At 39.3% G+C, this 24,481-nt stretch overlaps 1 protein-coding gene across 1 annotated transcript in view; it reads right to left on the bottom strand.

The window, feature by feature from the left end:
• Window positions 1-4,209: 4,209 nt before the first annotated feature.
• The window catches only part of CRB1 (crumbs cell polarity complex component 1), a 109,279-nt gene continuing 89,007 nt past the window's right edge, over window positions 4,210-24,481 (bottom strand). Inside the window, exon 12 of the mRNA XM_086463139.1 lies at window positions 4,210-4,425. Within this exon, the coding sequence (XP_086319265.1) occupies window positions 4,210-4,425 (216 nt within the window). The remainder of the gene's footprint in view (window positions 4,426-24,481) is intronic.

Below are 24,481 nucleotides of genomic sequence, written 5' to 3'. Positions count from 1 at the left end.
ATATGAAGAGAATGTTTGAGTGTAAGGTTTAGGAGTATATTGTGCATTTGTTTCTTTAATTGATAGGTTGCAAGTGATCACGAATAAATTATTTTACTTTCAGCTTTTGAGACAAATGGTGAGATAGATTAAACAAACGTAGTCTTGAAATAATTTAAGCCTTCTGCATGGAGATACCTCTGTATTAATAGAGGTTATCAGTGCTTTTTGGGAAACCAGAAGCCAATCTTGATATATTTTTCCTTATAACAGCACAAATGTTCTTCCACAACTCTTAGATGTTATTGCTCCTCCCTGAATGTCTGTGCTTCTGTACACATTTTATTATACCCCTGGGCTGAGAAGCAGTAAACAGCTTGACATCTGCTATATCAGTCTTAATCTGTGGTTTAAATTTCAGCAAAGATGGTATTAGATGCTCTTTATAACGTATTCTCTTTTGTTTTAACTGTTGTTCCCTGGTTGAGATATGGCCCGGAAGGGTCAGTCTTCCTAACCATGCCTTTCAGAGTCACTACAGCATGTTAATATAGCGACAGCTTTGGGACTTTTTGTGCTTCTCCAGGCTGCAATTGAGCTTTTCCAGCTGCAGCATCTGCCTCTTCAGAAAGTGTATTTAGAACTGACATTTGTGCCTTTTGGGCCTTTTCTTGTTTGTTTCTTATAAGATCGTAAATACAGTTTTGAATATTTCACATTTTAATCCCTATTTGCAGTAAAACATGCTCCCTCTGAGTCGTCTTACACAGGTCTGCTTCAGTAGGTAATTCTCATTCCTGACTCACCATCATCCTCCCTCCCTTTCCTATGGCCTCACTGCTATGAAAGCCCAGCTTCACCCTTGCTGCGATCCAGCTTTTGCCTCCACCTTCCTCAAGTGCCATCCACTTTCATTCCCTTTTCTTCTTTCACTTTTGGGTGAATTTTCACCACTCTTATTTTTATCGTTTCCTCTCCACTGAGACTGACAGCAATCACAACTTACTCTAATCTTAGTTTAAAGGTTTCCCCCCTGCCTTCTGTCTCCTTGACTTACCTTCTACAAACCACACTCATACCTCACTGTGAGATTTTCCTTTTGTTGTGCTTTGATGGGTGTCTTTTTAATTCTTTAGAAGCATATTCCTCCAGAGGTCTCTTTGGTCTGTATGAAAACTCTTCAGACTTTCATTCTCTCTGCTTGTCCTTCCTCTGTACATGTTCCTGGGTATCTGCTCAGCCCTATAGATTCTCTGTGTGGCAATACTTTCTTGAATATTTTATTATCTCTGTATAGATTCTTTTTCTACTGTCTCCAAGATTTCATCCAGGAAGTCAAACCACCAAGAAGAGCAGAATTACTTTCCAGCCCCTTCCTTATTCTTCTCTATCTTTCACCATGAACAATAATGCTTTCCTTCAAGTTAGTTGTCCATGCAAACTGCCTCCATCTTCAGCTGCTTTCTCTCTTTTGTCCTTTTTCTTTGAAGCATATAACAATTTAGCCTGGAACACATCTGCTGATGTCATCTAGTCCAACCTCCTGCTCAAAGAAGGGTGAACTTCGAAATTAGATCTTTATTATAATCATTCTACCACTTTTTCTGAAATTACTTCATTTCTGGTTTTCTTTCTCCATCTCTGCTATTCACTGAGTTTTCTATCAAGTTTTTTCTCCCTTTAGGTCATTGACAGAAATCCAGGAACACAAAGCAGGTGTGTGGAAGCCTCTTCTTTGCTTCTGCTTTACTAGTTCAATGCTGCTTCTGCTACTCGTGACCAGTTTGTGCTTCTAGATTCCCCTTGGTTTTCAGAGCACTCTGGCCCCAAGCCCTTCCCGGCCTGCAGCCTTACGATTCTTCTTCTATACTTACTTATTGCTTGCCCTCTTGTTATCACAGGTTCCCGTGTCTGCGCCCTTTGCCACCCTCTAGGCAGAGATGGCCTTGTCTTTGGGTCTCTTGCGGCTTTTTTGGGTGAGGCTAAAGCGATGTGTGTGAGAATCTGCACAAATCACCCCTGCTTCACTTGTGGCTTCTCATCCTCACACGCTGTTCTTTGCTGTCTCATTTGCTGAGTGTTTGCTACCTCAAACTGTACACTCTTTAAATCATTTTCTTCTTTCCAATATTTATGTGTCTTTCTAGAAATGATCACACCTAACAAACTTGATGGTATTCTTTATTATGCCTCAGCAGTGCATCACAGGGCAAGCACTGGGCTAAACCAAGAGTTTTGATTAAATCTATTGCATCTGCAACTACATAATGCCATCTTTCCAAAAGATCTACCCTGAATCTCTGCTATCTCTTATCTCCCATCATGTTTTTGGTAGCTTATTTTTCCGTTCTTTCCTTAGTTGCCGTTTGAACTCTCTGGATTTAGACTGCAGCTGTACAACAATGATTGCATTCAAAATAATAATCTTCAATATTAAAGCTGTAAATTGGGCTAGAATAAAATCTGTTGTGCATTTTCGCTGTGACTACATTCTGGTCTTTTAACTCTGTTTGAATCCTACCATCCACTCCCATTTTCTGTAATGCCTTGATTTGAAAGATATCGGTGAGGACTGCAAAAAGCCAGAATGTGCTTGCTATCATAGTTACTGCTAATCATCTAATAAAAAAATAAACGTGAGTGACATTGATCTTCAGTAATCCCTTAAGGGGTTCGTTCAAAATGAATTATGAATTGATCATTAATTAAAAAGATGAGTTAAGCTCTTAGATACTGAGTGTGCGTACTCTCTTATGCAACTCCTAGAATAACCATCTGGGGTTTGATGCCTATATCTGGGATGTTTCACAACTGCAGGAACGTGAAATCTGAACTGCAGGAAGAAAGAAATGCCATCACGGACTTTTCACTCCGTTGCCTCTTTATTGTGAGTTCAGTTTGTGTGGGAGCAATGTTTATGCTTCAACTTCTTGACTACATGTGAAAATTAACTGGATGAGTTACTGCTAAAATTTGCCTCTACATTTCAAAAAACCCTTTTGACCTGCGTGTATTTTTGGCACATTCTTTCCTACTACAAGAATGATCATTAAATCTCTTGAAGATTTTCAAATGTCTATTTCATTACAAGATTTTCTTCCAAACTTCTCCTGTTATTGCATTACATTTTACGCGTTTCTTTTCCAACAAACAGTTGCAATCCTTTTGCCGCTGAAGTTTATGAGGTAGTTAGATGGGATTATCCCTGTTTTAAAAGAGGAAAATTGAGGCATAAAAATTTATTTGCCCATAATCATATGAGAAGTCTGAGTTCCAGGAGAAGCACCAACTCTGTCGTAATTATTTCCAAGCCAGTGCTTTACCATAGGCCACTTCTGCCTCTTTCCTGTGTTTTCTGTGAGACTTGAGAAACATTTTGGAGCATGCTTTTTGGCAGCCAGTGTATGTTTGCAAAGTGAGAAGCAATAGTTTTCTAAAATGGACCATCAGGTAATACTGTAATAAGAAAATGGCAGTAGTGTGGATGCACAGGATTCATTTAGGATGTTTAGATTCCATATCTCCTAAGAGGTCAGACTGTGCCCACTGGATATTTCAGGTCAGTCTTTTATACTTGGAGAAATGTGTGATTTTGTGGAAACTGAAACTTTTTTCAGTAGAAAGTGGAGGGGCAGCACGTAAAATGAGAGAACTGGAGGAAAGAAAACCAATTAAATTTGAAGCATTTATTTTGGAGAGTTTTCACACAGCTTCCTTTTAATCCCTGATTAACAGATGAAAGTAGATATGCTGATTAGATATACTAGTAGCTCGAGTACTAAACCCTTTGATAACAGATTTACAATGTCTTTATTGTACAGGCTTATTTGATTCGTCTGCATTGTCTTCTGCAGCAGTGATTGCCAGGCAGTCAAAGGAAAGCACAGACGAGAAGCTGTTATTCATGTTGCATCTGAGACAGGCACTTACATGTATCCCAGGAGCCATTACTGTCTGTAATGCCTACTGCTGATTATCAAGGCTGTTATTTCCAGTGCAAATAAAAATTGTCCTTGGATGGGTTGGTCCAAAACAATGATAAATGGCATTGGTTCACTTAAATGCTAAGAGAATGTTAATGTTATTGAACTTAAAAGGAAAATATTGAAAGCCCAATGTCATCATAATCCTTATAATGAGTATTCCTGGTATCAGTATGAAAATTAATATATCTAACATATGTACACTGTCCTCTTTCAGCCATCTTCCAGGATGGAGGAGCGCTTTCTTCTAAATCAGTCTTTCCATCGGTGGTGGCTGCACCATGTTCCACATCTCTACCCGGGATCCCTCCTTCTCCTGCCGGCTGGGGCTGTAGGTCCCTTGAGTTGCCCGTTTATTGGCAGCGATGACTGAAACCACAACTGCCAAGAAGAGGATCAATAACAAGGCCAGCGTTACTGAGCCAATGGAGGCGAATATGTTCGAGATCAAGTCAGTTGTCAACTGGAAGGATTGAAATAATCGCAATATAATTTACGTCAAGAGAATACTGAGACACACTTGAGCTACCATGGAAGGAAAATAAAAACTGTTCTATGGATAGGGCTTTGTATAGACGAGCTACTTCTGAAGCACCGTTTATGGGTAGAGACGTACATTAGCCCCTCAAGACTTTGTTCTTTGGACTCTTCAGAAAGTTACACACATGGTGCTGGATTTTTTATATACAAGGCTGAGCTGGATGAATCTCACATAATGACCCATTTCTTTTGACAGCTTCCTTTCTGCTTGAAAATAACCCGTGCATTAATATGTCTGCAGACTGTAGTAGTAATTCAGCAATTATTTGTTTAATCACCTTAATAATAATTCATTATCCCTAGTTTGGTTGTGAAAACATTATTACTAGGCTTTGCTACTGCAAGTTAAACATGAGCTATTTTGACTGGATATATACTCAGTCACATTTCTGTTTCTCTTGCTGGAGGAGTCAAGTTTATGTGAATACTTGTACTTATATATAGAAAATTTGCTTACTGTAAATGTTTTTGTAAAATATACTATTTCTACAGGCATTCATGCCAGTAAACTTTTCTACCAGCATGTTCGCATGAAATAAGCGTATAGAGGCTGCACAAGAGTGCAACTAGACTCTATTCAGTGAGAAATTAATCAGTATCTTTTCACAAATATGTTTTAAAATATTCATCCAGCTCTTCTTCTACATACAGGCTTTGTAGATTCATCTACAGAAACACAAGCAGTACAGTACAGGATGAATGTAAGGATGCTGATTTTTTTTTTTTTCTGTTTTCATGTGGCAGTGGGAAATGTGATAATGTCAGAAGGCACAGTGCACATAAACAAATCTGCCAAGCTTTAGACCAGAGAAATTTTATAGTTGCTACATGAATGTTTTATACACATCTACGTATGTGCTTTTGTGTGTAAAAAATGCTTATGGTGAGCTAAGCCAATGAAGTGGTGTGGTTAGTGTGGAAAAGTGGTCACTACGGACAGAATGACCCTAGCAGGAACTGAACTTCTGGGCAGATTCTGCCATCCATCATCTTTTGATTTGTATTACGAGTGACAGCTGAACTGCCATAGATGTATGTGTGCTTGAGGCTGAACTTTCAAATCCCAAAATATTTAGAAATGGAAAACAGCAGGTCAAAGCCCATTTCCCAGTTAGATACTGCATGTTACAGGGTATTTTAGTGACCTGCTTACTCGTCATTTCTAAGTGCAATTACAGTCCTGAGAACGATGACGATTTTGCATTCAGCGATGGATGTACTGTAAGTGCGTGCTATTGCTGTGCATATGTTGCTTGGACTCATGCCTTTGCAAAAGAACAACAGTGCCAGAGGAAAAACGTTAAAACAATTCTTCCTCTTTTTTTTTTTTTTTTTCTCTCTACCTCCATGCTGATGTTAAAGGTCCTACTATAATAATAAAAGCAAGTTTGGCTCAGGAATTCTCTCTAGGGGATGCATGACCGTCTAGGATACTTTCCTCTGTCCTTGATGGCTAAATATATGGTTCCTATGATTTTAAAAACATTTTTTCCAATAGGAATAATCTAGTGCGGGTGGCAGACCACATGACTCCAACCCTAAGACAAGGTAGAGTGGCACATGCTTGTCTATTAAATTGTATTGGATTGGGAAAGTCATTTGTCTTTAGATGGTGTTACAGATGTATTTGAGATCTTACTTTTCTCTGTACTGTGTTAGACTATATGACCCTTGTTCCTCTTGTCTCAGAGAGGCTGCACATTTTTAATGGAATTTTTACTCTCCGAAGCTGTCTTTTATTTTCATTGTCTGCTCAGGGAAACTGAGGACCAAGATAGTCTAAGTTAACTCTGATCCTAGGGTTGAATAGGACATTTGTGAAAGAAATTCACTGCCATAGGCAAATGGCTGGTGTTGCTTGGTCTCTGGTAGGTGAAGTTTCCGAGTTCATTATCCTGTTTGCAGTGCATGTTCTTTCCTCCATTCCTGTTGTAAGTATGTCTATATCTATGGAGATATTTTCATTCATGATGTCCTTCAAATTAATTTCATTTCTTAACGAAAAACTTTATGCAAAGGAATTGGGGAGGAAAAAAAAAGACTCATAAGAGCAGTTGTGTATCTAAACCTCATTCTTAAGTTAAAATAATCATAACAGGGCTTTTGGTCATTTGGCAATAGTTACTTATTGCAGAAACCTTACCCGTAACACACCATAGCAATCCACTACACATTTTGTTCCAATTTTTGTTTCTGTTTAATAGCTATTATTCATTCATTGGATTTGTTTTGGTCAACAGTGACTTGAACTTGAAAAACTACTCTAAATTTCCTGTATCTGCGCTTCCTCTCAAGCCAGTATGTAAACCAAATTACCCCACTGATTAAAATCTAGAGAGATGGGTTTTTTACCATGATCAGATACATAAGCTAACTTTATTTCTATGTTTATGTTGCTTCTAATTTCTAAATATGAAAAAAAAATGGTCTTTAGGCCATCTTTTTGGGTGGATTCTATTGGTTCAAAAAATCTACCATTCAAGTGCTGTCCCCTCGTTTATCAGCCCACAGATCACTGCCTAAGTTTACAATATAGGTAGCCCCATTAGCAGTAGCACTCAACTGATAACAAGAGTTGCCAGAAGGCTCTGCAGTCTGATCCCATCAAAATCAACTGCTTCTTTAGTAATTAGTGGCTGAACAGTTAAATTAATTTGGAAAATCAACTGGCTGATATGGAAAAAAAAATCTGAAAAGTTCTGCCATTATCTCAGAGTCTGTTCATGGCAGTATCTGGTGATGATGATAGACTGAAATAATTGTCACTGGTGATCCTGAAAAGAAAAAAGACCGAGCAGCATTTTTTAGAAACAGAGCTTCTGAGGCAGTGGAAAAAGAGGATTTGTGTTACTGACTCTACTGGGTATTTTGCACAGTGGTAGCTTTAAAAAAGCAGTTTGAACGAAAAGATCCCATATCACTGCTTCAGGCTCTTCTGGTAGGTCCTTGCCTGTTGCTTGCACCATAGATGGATCTTGGCTGTGAACCTCTCCGATGCTTCAAAGAGCAGAGACCCTCTGACCACCATGGGACTGCTCATACGTGTAGCTGCTTATCTCGGTGCCACAGAGATCACCTGCGGCTGCGAGACTGTGGGTGTCCTCAGGCACCGGGTGGTGAGCAAAGCACAGCTGATCTCTCCTGGATTAGACCACCGCATACAACATCATTTTTCAGCTTTGTATCACACAGGCTGCTATTCACGTTCCCACGTTAGCCTGTTAAGATCTGGTGATTGAATTGACTGTTTGGGAAATAGCCACTTGCTATGAATATATAATTTTTTATCACAAAGCCGTGGCAGTCCCATGCAAGAGGTGTGGGATAGAGCTTTAAAAAGTGGAAGGGGAAAGCTCTGGAAAGGAAAGGACAAAGCAAGGAAATTTCATTTTATCTCAACACGAACAAAAAAAAAAGCCACAGGACAGCTAGAAGTTTATGAAGATAAATAAGTTACTGAATTTTTTTGCTGAAGACCTTTGGTATCAGGGAAGCCTATGAGACCACCATACGCTGTGCTAGCATTTCAGAAATAATTCTTGCTAATAAATACCCCATGGTGATCACAGCTATTTTTGAATGTAACTCCAGCACTGCTTATGAATAGGTGAATATACGTAGGGTAACTGAAGGAGGGTTAATTTACTGACTGGGCAATACCTTAGAGATTCTCATCACACTTTGTGCAGGAGGTTGGACTGGGAGACCTCCTGAGTGCTCTTCTAACCTGAATTATTTTATAAACCTGCTTAAAAGGCAGACAGTGACACACCAGTTACGAGGACTCCCCTGCCCCTAATATATAGTAGCTGTCAGTAAAAGCTGTATCTTTAATCGTAATGCATGCTGATGGCAAGATGATGTCATGTGCCATGGTAACATGGTAATACCAACAAAATGTTGTCTGATAACAGTAGAAGACCAATCTGCTTCTCACTAAGATATTTTATGTAGCATGTTCTATTTATATGTCTTTGGATGTCAGCTGAAGCAAGAAAATTTATTTTGGCAAAATTTACAAAAAGAAGGAAGAAAAAGAAAATATTCTTGAATTTAGTTTTCGTGTAGTGAATAGCTTCATCTGCAAAGACAGGAGGAAATGCAGAAAAAAAAAATCAGGTTTTGCCTTTTATTAAAACAAAGTCTTTTGTCTTTTCACTGGTGGTTTCATTTCAAAGCTGATTAATTTTTTATGGTTTTTTTTTTTAAATTATTAAATAAAAATTATCTTAAATGTTTAGATTAGATAAATCATTGGATAGAGTGAAACTGTATTGTAGGGCTCGGGTTTGCTTTTAACTTGGTTATTGAAATATATCGTTTGTTCCGCCTCGGTTCCTTGCTTTGCTTTGTAGATGAGCAGCTTGATAAGGAAGGCCCCGTTCACAAGTCAAAGCTCAGTAGCATTTATCAATCCAGCCTATGTATGCTTATCTTTAAACAGGATGTCTTCCGAACAGTTATTTTATAAGAGGGGAACATTAGGGATTTGCTATATCTGAACGTTTCCATGTGTGCCAAAAGTCAAAGGCAAGTGGAATAGCACAAAGGAGCCAGCAAAACACACAGGGCCTCTTCCTCTTGTGTGTTTTACATCAACATGACTTAGCCGATCTAATCCTGCTTTATGTCGATATGGGGGATAAGAATTATGGCCACAGACACCAAGGGCTGAGCCAGATCAGGGAGAAAGAAGAGCGAGCTGCAGTGCCAGCAGAGAAATCTCTGCAGGTGTGAGAGAAGTAGCACGAGCTTCCTCAGGACACTGCTACCTGGGCACGAGCTTTGCGTAGGAAAGTGTGGCTTGTACCAAGGGTGTCTGTCTTTGGGATGTGAAAGGCATAATGTGCTCTGGAAGCAGAATCGTGCCTCTGTTGCTGGGCATTAAGAATTAATCAGCCTTCATTTCAGCACTCGCATAGAAATGTGCCTGATTCTGGATGCTTCGCAAGACAGGGACATCCACAAAAGTTTTAAAACACAGGGATTGCCAAACCCTGGAGAATTCCCTTCTCTGCCATGTGCAGGGCTTTCTGGGAATTCTGCAGCTGCTCATGTGCACTGGAGCTTTCGCCGGCGAAGTCTCTGGATCCCAAGTCCTGACACCACTCACAAGGTTATCACTTCATTCGCGGTAAGAACATCTGATCCACACCGTCCAGATTTACTGCCCCCAAATCAAAACCATTTGCTATAGCAATGAGGGACAATTGGCTTGAGTGGTCCTAATCCATGCCAGAATTACTTTGAAAGGTTTCGGGGCATATAGGGATAATACCAAGCAGACAAAGCAAAGCCATTAACTTGATTAAAAAGCCCATAGATACACTGAGTTTATTTCACTGAGGATTTACAACCATCTTATCGGAAATTTTTTCTGTTAAAGGCTGAATTCAAATAAGAATCCCAGTTGTTCAAGAAGAAATCCAGTCAGTCATACACAAATGTGTTACAATGAGAAGCACTGATAACCCCATCTTGTGGGACTACAGTTTATTTTCAACATCAGTAAAGTGGCCATAAATCTATAGACTGATTTTATTCCAATAAAAGTACCTTAAATGAGCGGCAATGAAGTCTCTTTTTCTGTGATTTTTTTTTTTTTTTTAACCTTCACAAGCAAGAGCCTATGGCTCTTCCTTGCATCATCTGTAAAATGTAGCTGCTCTGCTTGTGCCAAACATCAGCCACCAGGTCCCAAGAGCTGTGTTGACCTAGATGTTGGGCTGCTAAGTTGAACGAATAATCCATTTTGGACTCGTTTAAAGAGAGCAGATTCATGTCCAGCTGAGGAAAACACTGCACAGGCCACTGGAAATGGTAAGCTGTTTTTAAGGTTCTATATGCATCACCTATTTCCCTTAACTGCTTTATGCTTTATCTTGGTTTTCTACTTCATGCTGTTGTCCATCTGAGCACTCATCTATGTTGAGTGTGCCTATACGCAGTTATGATTCAGGTAGTTGAATAATTTATTCCTTTCTACTTTGGTACCTGTGGCAGCAAAGGAGGCAGCACTCACTGTCTGTAGTGCACCTTAGCTGATTTTCCACTGTTTATCACCAATGAGGCCACCAACACCTTTTCATTCAGTACACCTACAACTCTTCTGTTTATCTTGTGGGCTTCAAAAACGCATTTTCTGTGGCAGTCACATTGCATAGCCATTCTGCTCGTCTCTGTGTGTGAAGGAGGTCATTCCTGAAAAGTGCAATATTTGCCACACTTTAAACCTGATGCCTAACAAGCTTCAGGATTATCTGGTGAGAAAAGTATTTGAATTCTCTGAAACTGAGAAGCAGAAAGCAAGAGGAAAAAAAACAGACCTAGAAAGACTGCTGCAGGGTTTCTTTCTAGTTTTGCTTCCTTAATGAATAAGAACAAGACTAGCTTGCAGGAGGACCGGATTCAACTTGGAGCCTTGAATACCTGATGAAGATCTCTGTGGCCTAAAGATGTGACTGCTTCCCTCTGCAATCAGCCAGCCCGCGGCTCCAGTCCAGGCTGGCCTGTAGCTGCCACATATTAGCTCTGGTGCAGATCACAGGTAGGTTCGCCTTCTGTATGCCAGGTAACTCCCCAAGGGAAGCATGACTGCTTTTCACATCTTGGGAACTTCTCCCTCTGATGTCATGTCCACTGGGAGGAGGCTATCCTGTCATCCCTCACCTATCTCTGTAGTCCGCTGAAAATCTACCTACACTGCATATAGAGTTGTAGATAATCTTGAATTTTCATCATTGCCGTTGCTGTTTCTGCCATCAGCCTCCAAGTTGTTTTCCTGGTATCTGCAGGAAAAGACAACCCATTGCTGGAGGGCCTGAATGAGACCTTCAGTCCTGTCCGTACCTCTATGGACGTTGCCGAAGACAAAACTTCAACGACTACTTCTGATGTGTGCAGGAGATAATACATATATAGGCATCTCACCTTGAAGAAGAAAGTTTGTAAGTAATTTTTTTTAAATTTATTTCTCTATTTTCTGATAGATATTATTGCCTGAATATTTTCTTAAAATGACTCTGAAGAAATCACATTCACTACCACCTCTATCTAGTATATCCTTTTTTTTTGTAAAATGTGGTCTGAATAATTTATCTGAGTTGAAATGTGACAGTTTGAATGAATTCTTTCCTGGAAAATAACTTTTTGTTGTCTGATACTTCTTGAAATCAAAGTGCAAATGTAGAGAGGATTAGTGTTAGCTATAATGATAAATTGATCTTCTGACTTGACCAGTTATAGATCAGAAAAATGCAATCTTTACTACCAAGGAAGAACTACATCTCTGGTGTCCTGTGAGAAAGTGAAGATGGAGATGATTGAAGTCTAGGATTTAGCTGGGCTTGCAAGAGATGCGCCTTGTTAAGAAATTCTGACAGCCTCCCTCCTGACATGTAAAGTCACACTGTTGTGACACTACAGAAGTTAATAAGGAAGTTTGTTCTAATTATAGTGGAGCAAGAAATTGGAGATTGGAGATGGAGCTCTCTAAAGTGTTGCATCCAAATGATAAAGCAGACTCTGTTTAAACAAGGGTGTTATTCACATTAATCTTGATCTTCCAGTCAGGTTGGCATACACAGACCTCCTCCTCCCCACATTAGGCTGCAGGACCATTCCTGGATCATTTGAGAACAGTGCTGTGTTTAAATCAAAACAATTTGCCCTCTCCTTAAAGCTACCACTTGCAGTAATGATCGGCTCAGATGGCCTATTTACAATATTAGCCTTTTGACTGAGTAGCTTTTCAAACTCGGAAGCTCACTTTCAGGAATTAATCTTTAAAGAACAGGCTAGATACAGTAACTGTAATTTCTTTAACTACTTGTGGTATTGATGTCTGACATATTAACTGTTTAATGGAAGTGGTCCAGCTGTGGAAACAGTGGTATTTAGTAGGTCTGGGTTGGTCTGCCTTTGGCAGAAGAAAAAGTATTTCTGGTTTTGGCCACCGTACTTTACATGAGCTCAGCCATGGACCCAAAAAAGCCAGAAGTACATAAAATGTCCATCAGATATTTTGTTGGATCAGTATCTCACAGGACAGAGTATTAAATGCCTTTTCTCTCAGGCAGCAGAGTGTTGGTTATACACAGAGAAGTGATTTGGCTGGCAGTTTGGGAGGTAAGCTCTCATTAAGCTGTGGGCTTTGAGAAGAATCCTTGATAGCATTTCTGCAGCAACTGCCAGCGCTAAATTTGTAAGTGTGCTCCAGCTCTTTTTAAGATCATCTTGGTGGTGCAGCACAGATTAAATGTGCAGCTCCAATGTGTTGTTATGAGATGCCTTTTAAAATTCTATCGACAGCCTCTGGTGTAGGAGCTTCACCATCTGCTGCAATTTGAAAGAATAAGAGGGAAAATCTATAGCTGGTGCAAATCCAGGCAAACCATGCTGAGAAGGAGTTTGTCCCATAGCTGCTGAATTGCAGACTAGACAAATGTTTTAGTAAAGGTGTCAGTCTTTGGGGTGTAACATCCCTTTCCAGTTTGGGAAATGCTTTGGGGTATCATGCAGAATTATTTTTGTACATGGATAACAGCGCAGTGTATCAGGTGGTGCTTCTCCCTAGGGGAGAACTGCATTACAGCTTTGAGACAGCAGATTCTATATGAATAAACCTTGGCGGTGGATAAAAGCCTTATCAAGCAAGAGTCTTGGAGGAAGGAATGGATGATATTTAAAATCAAAAGACTGTTGCTGAAAACAGTAACTTTCTGTCATTATCCTGCGTGTAGCCAGGTTGAATTTATTGCATCCGTATATTTGCCACAGTAGAAACGACTCTTGAAGAGGGATTTGGAAGAACACACAGTAGTGGCCTTTTGAGGAAGTCTGCTTCTGTTGTCATGGGAGAGTAAAGTGGGTGGGAGGGGGTCAGTAGGTTAAACCCAAAAGCAGGAGAAGAATAGGAAAAGATGCTACAGCGCTGAAGATGAGGGCAGGACAGTTCCCAAGGAAAAGAGGTGAAGAGAGATTCAGTAGACAGAATGAAATAGTTAAAATGATGACAAAGAAGAATGAATTTCAAAACCAATTTACTCATTAATTGCATAGGTGTTGAGCAGACCAGCATGTGAAGGATGGGAATGACAGCATTTGGATAAGAGAAGGGGGCAGGAAATGATAATGTAGGCTATCAACAGCTGTGTCAGGGGTGAAACTAAACCATTTCTGATGCAAACTTCTGATTTTCTGAATTTTATACATATTTTCTCTCTCTTATTCTAGATTCCATTTTTTTCTGCATTAGGGGAAAAAGAAGAGAAATTTTGCTGAGGTATTTACAATCTGGAAGTGCAAAGCCCATCTAAGTGAATACCTGCACGTTGTTTCACCTCACTAGTATGTTTCCATGCGCATTGTTTTCACCAGGCATGATTTACCTGTCTTCTGCATTATCAATTTCGATTCACTTTAATGGAGTTTCACAGTCTGAATTGTGGGCACAGAACTGATTGCTCAAAACTTCACTTTCCAGCACACAACAGTTGAGGCTAAATATCTCTTCCTTAATTAGTGATGCTAGTGGTAGATGTTCTTTTGTTTCTGTAATCAGATCTTTGAGAACAACACTAAGTGTCCCTCAAAGACTGGCATCACACACAGATGCCAGCCACCTTCTGTGGGCTCTGGTCTCTGACTGTGACAATGTGAAGCAGGGTCATCTATCTCCCCTGGATGCTGGTTCCCTGTAAGAACTGTTGCAACCTGTGCTGATACTGTCAGTCTTGCCTCTTCCCACTTTCTGTGGGAATAAGAAACTGCTCTGTCCACTGGTGTGTAATAGGTGGGTCAGTGGTGTACGATACAGCAGAGACAGAGTTATGATTCCTGTTTTATTTTGTAATTGCCAGACACTTTCCATCCCTACGTCTCTGCTAGTAAGCTAAGCCTACAATCTCAAAACTGGTCCATGAAATTCTTCTCCCTATTTGGGGCTAAGCTCCTGAAAAACAGCCATGTGTTGCTACCTAGCATTAATATTATGCTGTCAAGTGGTGATGAAGTAAGTAGCTATTTGACTGTTTCACACTGTCAGACAACAAGGTATCAAGTCAACAGCTAGCCTTTGTTGGGTGCAGCACTTCGATTGCAGCCATCTTGTGCTTCCAACTGTAAATATTAATGGTATAAGATAGACCTTTATTGGCTACATAATACTTGCCTTAGCACGCTACATGACACTGTCGCGTTACTTAGCTAATTATATTCCTTGATAAAAATTTTGAGTATGTTTTTATCCTACTGGCTGTTTTTCTAGTAGAAAGCTGAGGAGAGACAACAAACATCATTGCCCTTTAGCTTCAGGAAAGACCTTGGAAGAGGTGCATACATGAAAAGTGTAAACGGAAAAAAAATATCTGTAAACCTCTATGTCAATAATTATTCCTTTAAACCCTGTTTTAATCTTGATTTAGACTTTTGATTTATTGGTGGAGTTATTTTTTCTTGTGGCTTTTTTTTCATGGTACTTCCTTCTTGTTGATAGGAACATCTGAGTGTGTCTGTACCTGTGAACCTTACCTCTGTCCTCATAGACTCTTGGATCAAGTACTGCATTCCTAATATAGTATCTAGTCATTCTATTAATATTGCTGGTATTCAACAGGTTTGCATTTGAATGTAATCTGGATGAAGCCGACTCTAATAATTGCTCTTTGGATACCTGCTGAAGATGCAAGTGGTTTATGAAGTCTATTTCTACGTTATAGCCAGCACAGTACAGGAGAAAATTTTCTCTAAATATGTGTTAGAGATTCCTCTTCACTTTCTACTCCATGCTTTTACCTTGCTGCCACCTAAAGATAACTAACAGAAAATACATTGTACTTCAGATTATAGAGATTTACTCTAACGTGCCAGGAAGTAATGGCAGCCTTGTCAATGTCTTTCTTTTAAGAAGGTTTCTGACACTTTCAGAAGATTTTATTGAATCTCATACTTCTTAGAGATAGGAAAAATATCCTCAGCTCACTGAATTTATCTCTGGTCATCCAAGGCAAGGTGTATTGACTATGAGTGCAACTCAACCCTGTTTCTAGCCAGATGTTTAATTTAGATCTAGGGGATCGTCAATATAGGCTCAAAGTAGCATTTTATATGGTGCATGGAGTCAGGTCAAAATCCACCTTTATCTGCAGGTGTAAGCTATTTCTGATACAACCCCCCCTTTTGATTCTGCCTTTCTCAGAGTTGCCCTTTGTTGAATATGCAGCCTAAGTTCTTCCTTCTTAGCTCCATCCTTGATGCCTTATTTCTTAAATAGTAGCTTTCAGTTTGGAGATACCCTTTAAAGCAGGCCGATATCCTTTTCCAGAGAGGGAAACTGAAGTATGAAATAAAGAACAATTAGCTTATGATCAGTTAGGCAACCCATGGTGGAAATGGTAATTGAATTTAATCTCCTCATACTGCCTAAACACTGCCTGCACAAATACCTGTGATCAGACCCTAGTAGTTATACCAGTGCAGTGCAGCCCTGCCCAGGCTCTAACACTCCCATGGAGAATGAGAACTAGCAAGGCCTGACTTAAGATTTACCCCTCAGTCTCTGTCTTTGGCAGCCTATCACTTGCTTGGTGTTTGTACAGTTGCTAGTACACTGAGGCATGAAGCCCTGAGCAAGAAAAATTGAGTCTGATGGGTAGTCTTTTATGGAACTGTTGCAATCAGGCGTTTTTACTGTGAGAGATTTCTTTTTTTGGTGTGAAGTATGGCATTCTCTGTTGTTTAAACTGCAAGAACATTGCATACACTGGTAATAAATTATTCATATGTACTTATTACAGGTTTACAGCCTGAACTTAGTCTAAACTCCCACTTCCACATCAACCAACCTGTTATTTATTGTCTGAGCACCAGGACAGATACTCTTTCCCAGTCTGGCCAGTCAGTCGCTCCTCTCAGGCAGATACCCTTGAGTGCAGTCCTCATTCACTGTGCCGGTGCCTGAGGGCTCAGCCCCACACCCTGTGGGACCATTACGCATTAAAGACTTCTGAAGGGTCTTGCTTTGATTTTAAATAGTCTCAAATATTGAAAAAATTTGGCTCCGTCACTCCCATTACCTATAACTGCCTAAAACCAATGATGACCCATTTTGTTAAAGCAGCTGGCTGCAGTTGTGTTGCAATGTTTGGAAATAGTTCATCCTCTGCCAAAATCCCATTCTGAAGTCCCACAAACCTGACACTTTGCTTGTTTATTATCTTTGCTTTTTACACCACAAGTAAACTATTTAATTCAACTAGTAAGTTAATCAGTGATTTCCAAGATGCTTCTTTATGGCTCTGAGTAACTTTTCTGATTGGTACTTGCATGCTTCCTTAAAATATTTCCAATCTCATACTTATTTCAAGTTTGGTAATGTAACCATGAAGTCAAGCAAGTTATATATGATTTTGCAGAAGTGTCATACATTAGCATTTTCTTCTGGAAGAATGCTTCTGCTCCCACTTTCACCTGCAGTTTTGGGAGAGGATGAAAAAAGTGATCATGAGCTAGGAATTTTCAACTCAAAACTTTCTCAAGGTGAAATACGTTGTTTCAGGGTTCTGGGTCCAGGCCAGTTTCACTCTGACCAGCCTGTGCATCAGGCCTGAGAGCTTCTCCAGGGGAGGAGGGGTAGCTGAGTACTGAAGGGAAATACTGCTTCCACATGAACTCTGTCTAGAGAACTTCACTGTTTCAGAGACTATTGCTTAGCAGCAGGTTATACCAATAATGCTTTGTTGTTTTAAGTCTCACCGTTAAAATATTCTGGGATACATTGTGTTCTCTCTCTCTGTTCAGTTCCTAGTAAAGGACAAGGTAATAGAACTTCTGTACCTTACAGATGTGCCACAAGCATTCACAAAGAAAAAGTCATTCTTATCGAGCTAAGATACAGCCCAGGTGTTCAGTACTGTCCCCATCTGTATGGGGACACAGACCATGCATCCTTTTCCTGGATAACTGGCAAATTTTACAAATCCATTTTACTTACAGTTTTCCTACTTGTGTGATTTCATTTCCCTCAGTATCACTTTGTGACTCCAGGATCTCCTCCAAAACCAGCATTTTTGATACCTTCCAGGAATGATAGGCAACACTGGCAGCACTGAGGTTTTCTTTGGGACTCAGCTGTGCTCTGGCTTCTCCAGAGAGACCCTCAACAACCACTATGGTTCCCTGACTGAAAGGACAGGGAAAAGTTTGTGTGGGGATAGTAACTTGCAAATGTGTAGAAAGTGACAGAAGACACCACCTCTTCCTAGTGGGTTTAGGTATACCCTGGAGGATGTGTTACATGTTCACATGTATAGAAACCAAGCATTTTCTTTTGGCCTGAATAGGTTTGTGTTTGACTAAAGGAAACAATAAAATAAGAAAGGACCAAATGGAATTTTCCATGAGACACAGCACAGTGTCTTGCTTGGCTCTCATATACAACATGCTGCATCAGTTCACGAAATGGTAGGCATTGGGATAAAAAAAAAAGACATTTACATCACAATATGAACTAAAAAACCATCACTACATCACTAAAGAATAGTTACATCACTACATAAACTCTGCAGAGGAGATGTATGCTTATACTGCCATTTCACTGAGAGATTTGAGTCAGCCCAGATAGGAGGACCAAACATTAGGCTTTGGTGTTTGTGAATACAAACTGAAACTAGCCATGCAGAAGATGCGATGTTGCCAGGCCCTCTCAATGCCTACTCTCTCTTTCCTCATTGATCTTAATTGCGAGGATGTTTGGGGATTTTTTTTATGTTCCAGGATTAGCAGCTCCCAGGTGTCAGCCAGGCTTACTGTGTTCAAACCACACATCCTTTTCCTGGATAACTGGCAAAAATTCAACAGGGGAGAAAAGGTCTTATCCAAGGATGATCAGGAAAGCAACAGGACCTTTAATTTCACCCACAAATGATTACCGCTTGGAGAAGAAGGAACAGAGAGTCCTGTTCCTTAGCGGATAAGAAGAACGCAGTGTGCGTTACCAGTGCTGCACCAGACAGAAAGGGAAACATTTCCCTTTATTTCAGTAATGCATAAATTAGACACCAAACTATTTATGTGCTTAGGAATCTCCAAAATCCCTACCCTAGCATCTCACAGGATTCACCAACAACCAAAGCTGTCTGCAGTGGTGCAAAATCTCCTCATACTAAATAATTACAAAGGTTTGTAAAGCTGCTTGTTCTCCTGTCCTTTCCACTGAATTACAGCAGTATCACATTTTTTTTATTTCAGTGCTTTTACCCTTCTTAAAAAGTGAATAATCTGTTTTACCAAATACTGTTTGAATAAATTTAAGGACTGTTGTATTTGCTGCACAGTTAGTTTGGTAAAAAGCTCAGATATTTGTGTAACAAGCCTCTCATTTAAGTGGCTCTGTATCAAAACAGGTAAGTGTTCCTGATCTTTGGAAACGAAAATACTTTCCAGATCCTCAGGAACAGGAATTCTTTTTATGGCTTTTTAGTGGAAAAGCATTCTATAAGTCTAGTAAAGTATGCAATCTTTTTCAGATGTTATTTGGAATGAAATTTTGTAACAAGAACTGAAAAATACTCTACACAAGAATGTACTTTACAAGCAGAGTTCATCATGAGTTATGTAGGCAAATTGACATGCCAGCCTTGCTTTATCTGGAAACATCATAATTTCATGTACCTTTGAAGGGAAATCTTAAGCATACGTTTAGTTTCCAAGGCATTAACACTAGCCTACAGGATGTATTTTTTATGCTGAGCTAATATGTCAGTACTATTAAGGAGCTCTAACACTATCACTGTCTATCTAATGGTGCCCATCCAGGCACCTGAATAAATGTGGGTAGATTTTCTGAAGTGCTTAACCTGTAGTACCTGGAAAATCTCCATATTTACCCTGTATGTGGCATCCTTTATATATACAAACATACCTTAAGTTTGGGTAACTTTTGGTCTTTCTAACTGCAATGATGGTGAACGAGCATCCTTTGAAGCCACCTTGGTCCTAATCTGACAATAAATTCCATGTGAAGCCTCACACCCGTATTTCAGTTCTGTCGATTTTAGTGAAGAGGACAAACATTGAATTCCAAGAGATTGCTGCCACCACACACTCAGTATAAGTTATCTTTTTCCATCATGAACGCCTTAACTTCTGCCCAATTTCTTTTTCTTTTCATAAGGACTCAAGTGAAAGCCCAGACTATAATTTTCAGCTTGAAAGTGAAGTTGGATTTTTCTTTTCTTTAAAAACTTGTACTCAATTAAGCTATTTTGAATTTTTTTGATTAAAATAGATTAATGGTCTTGTTTCAGGCAGTGTTTGGCCATGTTGTCCAGCAAATAAAAAGCATCTTACTGTGTAAAAGCGGAAGCCCAGAGGTGACTAACACCTGTTGCTGGGGTATCACTATTTTGTAGATAAATATCCATATTTTTTAAAAAAAAAAAGTTTAAAAAATTTACCACTGAATATAACTTCATTTCCATTTTCAGTGGAAAAACAGACACCAAAATACAAACAAAAAAGATTTTTCAATACTTGCAGCAAAATAATTTTCTTATCAATTGTATTTTAAGAAGTAAAGTAAATGGAAACATGCAAAGTTTTGGCATTAGATCATAGAAATAGCCAGAAAAAACAGGATTACCAAAATGTTTGTTTGTTCTTGGCTGGTCCTTAGGAGGAGATCAGAGTTATGCTTTTCATCTACAAAGATTAACTGGAAGTTAGAAGTATTTGTTCCTGCTCTTACAAAAAAATAGAAATAAAAGTAAAACTGGACTATTATTTTTGTATTTATGAGATAATTGTTCTAAAGCAACTTTCAGAATACCTTCCCTCAGTGCTAAGCCTGCTGCATTATTTGAAGATAGAAAAAATAGATAGAAAAGAACATTAAGTCTCATGAACCATATGAGAAAAAAGATGCAAAATTTAGTATATGAACAATGCAGTCATGGAGTGCACAAATGTGTTATAAAGTGAGCAATGACTGAAGTAAATGCCCATGTGATGTGAATGTGAGTCTACAGGGAAAACATCAGAAGGTGAGAAAAAGGAAAACAATGCCATTGCAACATAAAGGATGGTGTACAGACAAAATGTGTTAGTCTGAATACTAAATGTGTTATGTGAATACCATACTTGAGCTGATTCCTATACTGCAGAGTGTTGTGCTGTCATATGTCATCTGGGCTCCCTTTTCTGCTTATATTTACCAAGCACATTAAATATTCAACTGCTTTTCACTGATGCGTGCAGTAATGCTGGCCTTGTGAGGAGCTTTCTTGTCTTTCCCAGCTAAGACACATCAGATAACCTTATTGTCTTTGCATCCTAATGTTTTTGTGCCTTATGTTATGACGCACATTAAATGTGTTTCTTGCAATATCCTTTTAGAAGTTTTAGTTAAATCCTGTGTTTTGAATACAGACTAATAGAAAATAGCAAAGGATATTAAGGGGCTGTTCTGCTCTGAAAAACCACTGTGAAAATGTCATTGTAACACTTCCAATGACTTCCAGAGCAGAGCTGCTCATTTTACAGATCTAAAGATGTTTCTTTGTACCCCACATTTGACCTGGCACAGGAATAAAGCTGGGCTCTCTCTGGCTCCTACCATCAGTGGTAACAACTCTGCCATGATGGGTGATCTACAACCATGCAAATGTGAAAACAAATAAATTCCAGCTTTCCCTCAGCTCAGTTACACTGACTCTGTTAGCCTAATAAAAACAATAAAAACTTTCTTCAGTAGATAAAATAATATTATTTCAATCAGCTATCATCAGACTGTAATAAGTTCAGCTGCTGTAAAGTCCTTTTCTTCAAATAGTTGACGTGAATGAGGGTTTTGTCAAAGTAAAGTACTACAGAGAATAAATCAGAAGTACCAGGAACACCCTTTATTTTTCCAGCGGCAGCCTTGTAGAATGTAGGTAATACAGACCAGACTGCTTATTTCCCTCCCACAGCCTGCTCCCTGCCTAGATCTTAGGAGCATCAGAAAGCTGACAGGTGAGAGTTGGCTTCTGCTCATTGATAGTTCTCCTAACCCATGGCTTGGTCCCTGCTTGGGAAAGAAAGCCAGCAGGAATGTGTCATAGTCTGGCTACGCTGATCATGGCTGCTGGAGGCTGAAGGCCACGAGTTTTGGACAAGGGTTCAGTCTTCTTTCCTTTGGTCCTCAAGTACCGCTGGCTTCAGTATGATTTTAGGGCATGCAAATGAGTGGTTTTATATACCTCTGGTTCCACGAGGTTATGCTATTGTGAGGCAAGGACCTCAAATGCAATGGAGTTAGCTACATAGGACAGGAAATTTCAGAAAAATGGCTTAATTTTTAAAATATTTTACTGTACATATTAGTCTTTCTCAACAGGCCGCGAGAGCACTGGAGAAGGCAAAAGTTGCAGTAGATACAAACGTGCTCACTTACTAAGACATCAGTCTGATGGTTCCCAAGGGCTTGACCAGATCTTGCTGTCTGGAGTCATGGGTTGTTCAGCCAGACCATATACCATATGAGGAGAACCTAGAGCTGACCTCCACATATGGTGAGACCCTCTGTTCACTCTCTTCAGGTTATGACAGCTGCGATAAGCTTTTCAGTGACTCGGTTCACCCACAGCTCCTCAGTGGTGGAGGAGCAGTAGGTGGGTGGCTTGTCTGAAAATCAGGGTGGTAGCACTTCTCAGTTTCAGCTGACTTACCCAGATTTACTTCTTCATTATAGCATACTCCTGAGGCTGGCAGCTGAATATTATTGTCTTAGCGTTATTGAGTATTCAAGCTTAGGCTAAGAAGAAAAATTATTATATTGCCTTAAAATAATTAAATTTGAAAAATAGTTTTTAAAATTTCTATGTCGTACTTTTGCCCTTCTGTGGCTCTTAAAGTATTCTCCAAGCTTGGGAGGGTTAGCAATTTATCTGCTTTCATGGAGGATGAGATCTGTGTGTTGGAACATAAATACCAGCCATAAAGGACAGAATGCTTTGTTCAGATTGAAGGTGTTGAAAATTGCTGCCCTAGTTTCACAAATGAATAAACCTTGAAGTATGCAAGTGTCCTAACCATCTGCAGTAGGAAAGATTGTAAATTCAGGACAAGAACAAATCTGTACTGATGAAAAGGGAATAAAGTTCTTTAACCAAACACTTCCCCTTACAAGTAAATTTCAATGCCCATGCTGCTCTTGCTCTCCACCTCCTAATATTTGAGATGATTTCTGCTGGTAAGAGGAGGTGAAACGTTGGGTTTTACTTTTCAAATAATGTTGTAAAACTCTTCTAAATTGTTTTGCAACCTCAAGGCATAAACTCATGAGAGTACACGCTCAGAACTGGTGCAGTGTGAAAACTAACCTGCATGGCTGTATTTGCCATTACATTGCTCTATAGGTCTTGAAAATAAAATATTGTTTTTATTTCTGTGTATAATGGCAAGAGAGAGGTATACAAGAGCAAGACAATCAGGCAAAACCACAGTGATATTGGGGGGAAATGGTGTAGTTGTTACATTCCTGATGTCCATATCTTTTAGTCAAATGGTAATTATCCATTAATAGCCTCATAAGTGTGAATATGTAAATAGCTATGGGATGCATTATTCATGACTCACCAGGCATTAATTATTGTAATTAAGTATCATTTGCTACGTTCATATTACTAACCCTTGCAGTTAATGAATACATTAGCTAATCACTGTAGAGCAGATTCAATCAAAATTCTGTGTGTCTGTGCTATGGAAGCCTACGAGAGTTTTATTGAATTTAGATTCAATATTGAACATACCTTACATGCTTATCAGTGTATTTTTAATGACATTAAATGTGAATCATAATCTCCAGTGCTTGTCCTTGCACCCAGGAGGATGGAATGGTACCAGCTGGAAGAGGGTATAAAAGCAACAATGACGCACATCAAAGCACAAAGCAGCAGCTACCTTAAGCTGAACTTTAATTCTGAGACTTGAAATCCACCACCACTTTCAAGTTTCATATGTATTCACATGTAAAATAGGAGAGGATGTGCTGTCCCAAAGTTGCAACTGATGATAATGTTCAAGAAACAATTTCAAAGTACAGACTGAGCTGTTCACCAGTCAGTGCAAGGCTGCGTCTGCCTTGTGTTGGTACAAGCAGAACACAGCACTAGCAGGATGTGCTCCTGACTCTAATGGGCCCTCGGGGCACTCTTGAAACACAAAGTAAAATGAACAACTAAACTCTGTTTTTTGGGTTTGTTTTTTTTTTTTTTTTTTTCTCTCTGGATCTGGAGATCTATTTCAGGTAATAGTAATTTAAGTAACACAGAAAGACTACTTGCTGCAATTTTTTTTGTCGCCTTTTTAGGCTACAGTTCTTAGAAGCAGGCTTTGTGGTTCTTGAAGTAGAAATTTTGAAGAATTTTTTATTGCAAACAAAAGTTTCTTTATTTTTAGGGAGAATCACTGACTCAAGACCTTAAAATGAAAGTTCAAGTGCTAAAAGTTAATAGATACAAGCAAAGTGCCCTCTCAGCTGAACTTTTGGCTGTCAGGCCAGGAAAAATATTTGCAATGAAAGAATGAAACTTGATTTCATCACTGCCAGTTTGAAGCAGATTTTATCCTATTTTTAGTTTCACCAACATACTGTAGTTACATGCACTGAGTAAATCGAGTATTGGATCTAGTTTCTTAAAAATTGAATGTTCTAGGAGTGAGAGAATCCAAATAAGCATACTACATCAGGGATATTTTCAAATTCACTAACACATGGGCTTTTTGTAGTTAAAACTGGTTTAGGATACTGCTGGAAGAGTCCAAATTGTATTAGAGCACCTGCAGAGGAGGGTCAGTCAGAGCCTGTTTTTCAAGGGTCAGAAGCAGGAACTATGGTCAATAAAGCAAATCTGTCGTTCCCTGTGTATACTTCCTCACTGAAATACCTCTCATGAATTTTGCCAAAGACATTAAAGAATACACTTTCATTCATCCCACAG

The sequence above is a fragment of the Leptosomus discolor genome, chromosome 3 (genome assembly GCF_034619465.1).
Source record: "Leptosomus discolor isolate bLepDis1 chromosome 3, bLepDis1.hap2, whole genome shotgun sequence".
Classification (NCBI taxonomy): Eukaryota; Metazoa; Chordata; class Aves; order Leptosomiformes; family Leptosomidae; genus Leptosomus; species Leptosomus discolor.
Note: the sequence above shows the minus strand (reverse complement) of the source record. Positions and strands in the feature narration are given on the sequence as shown.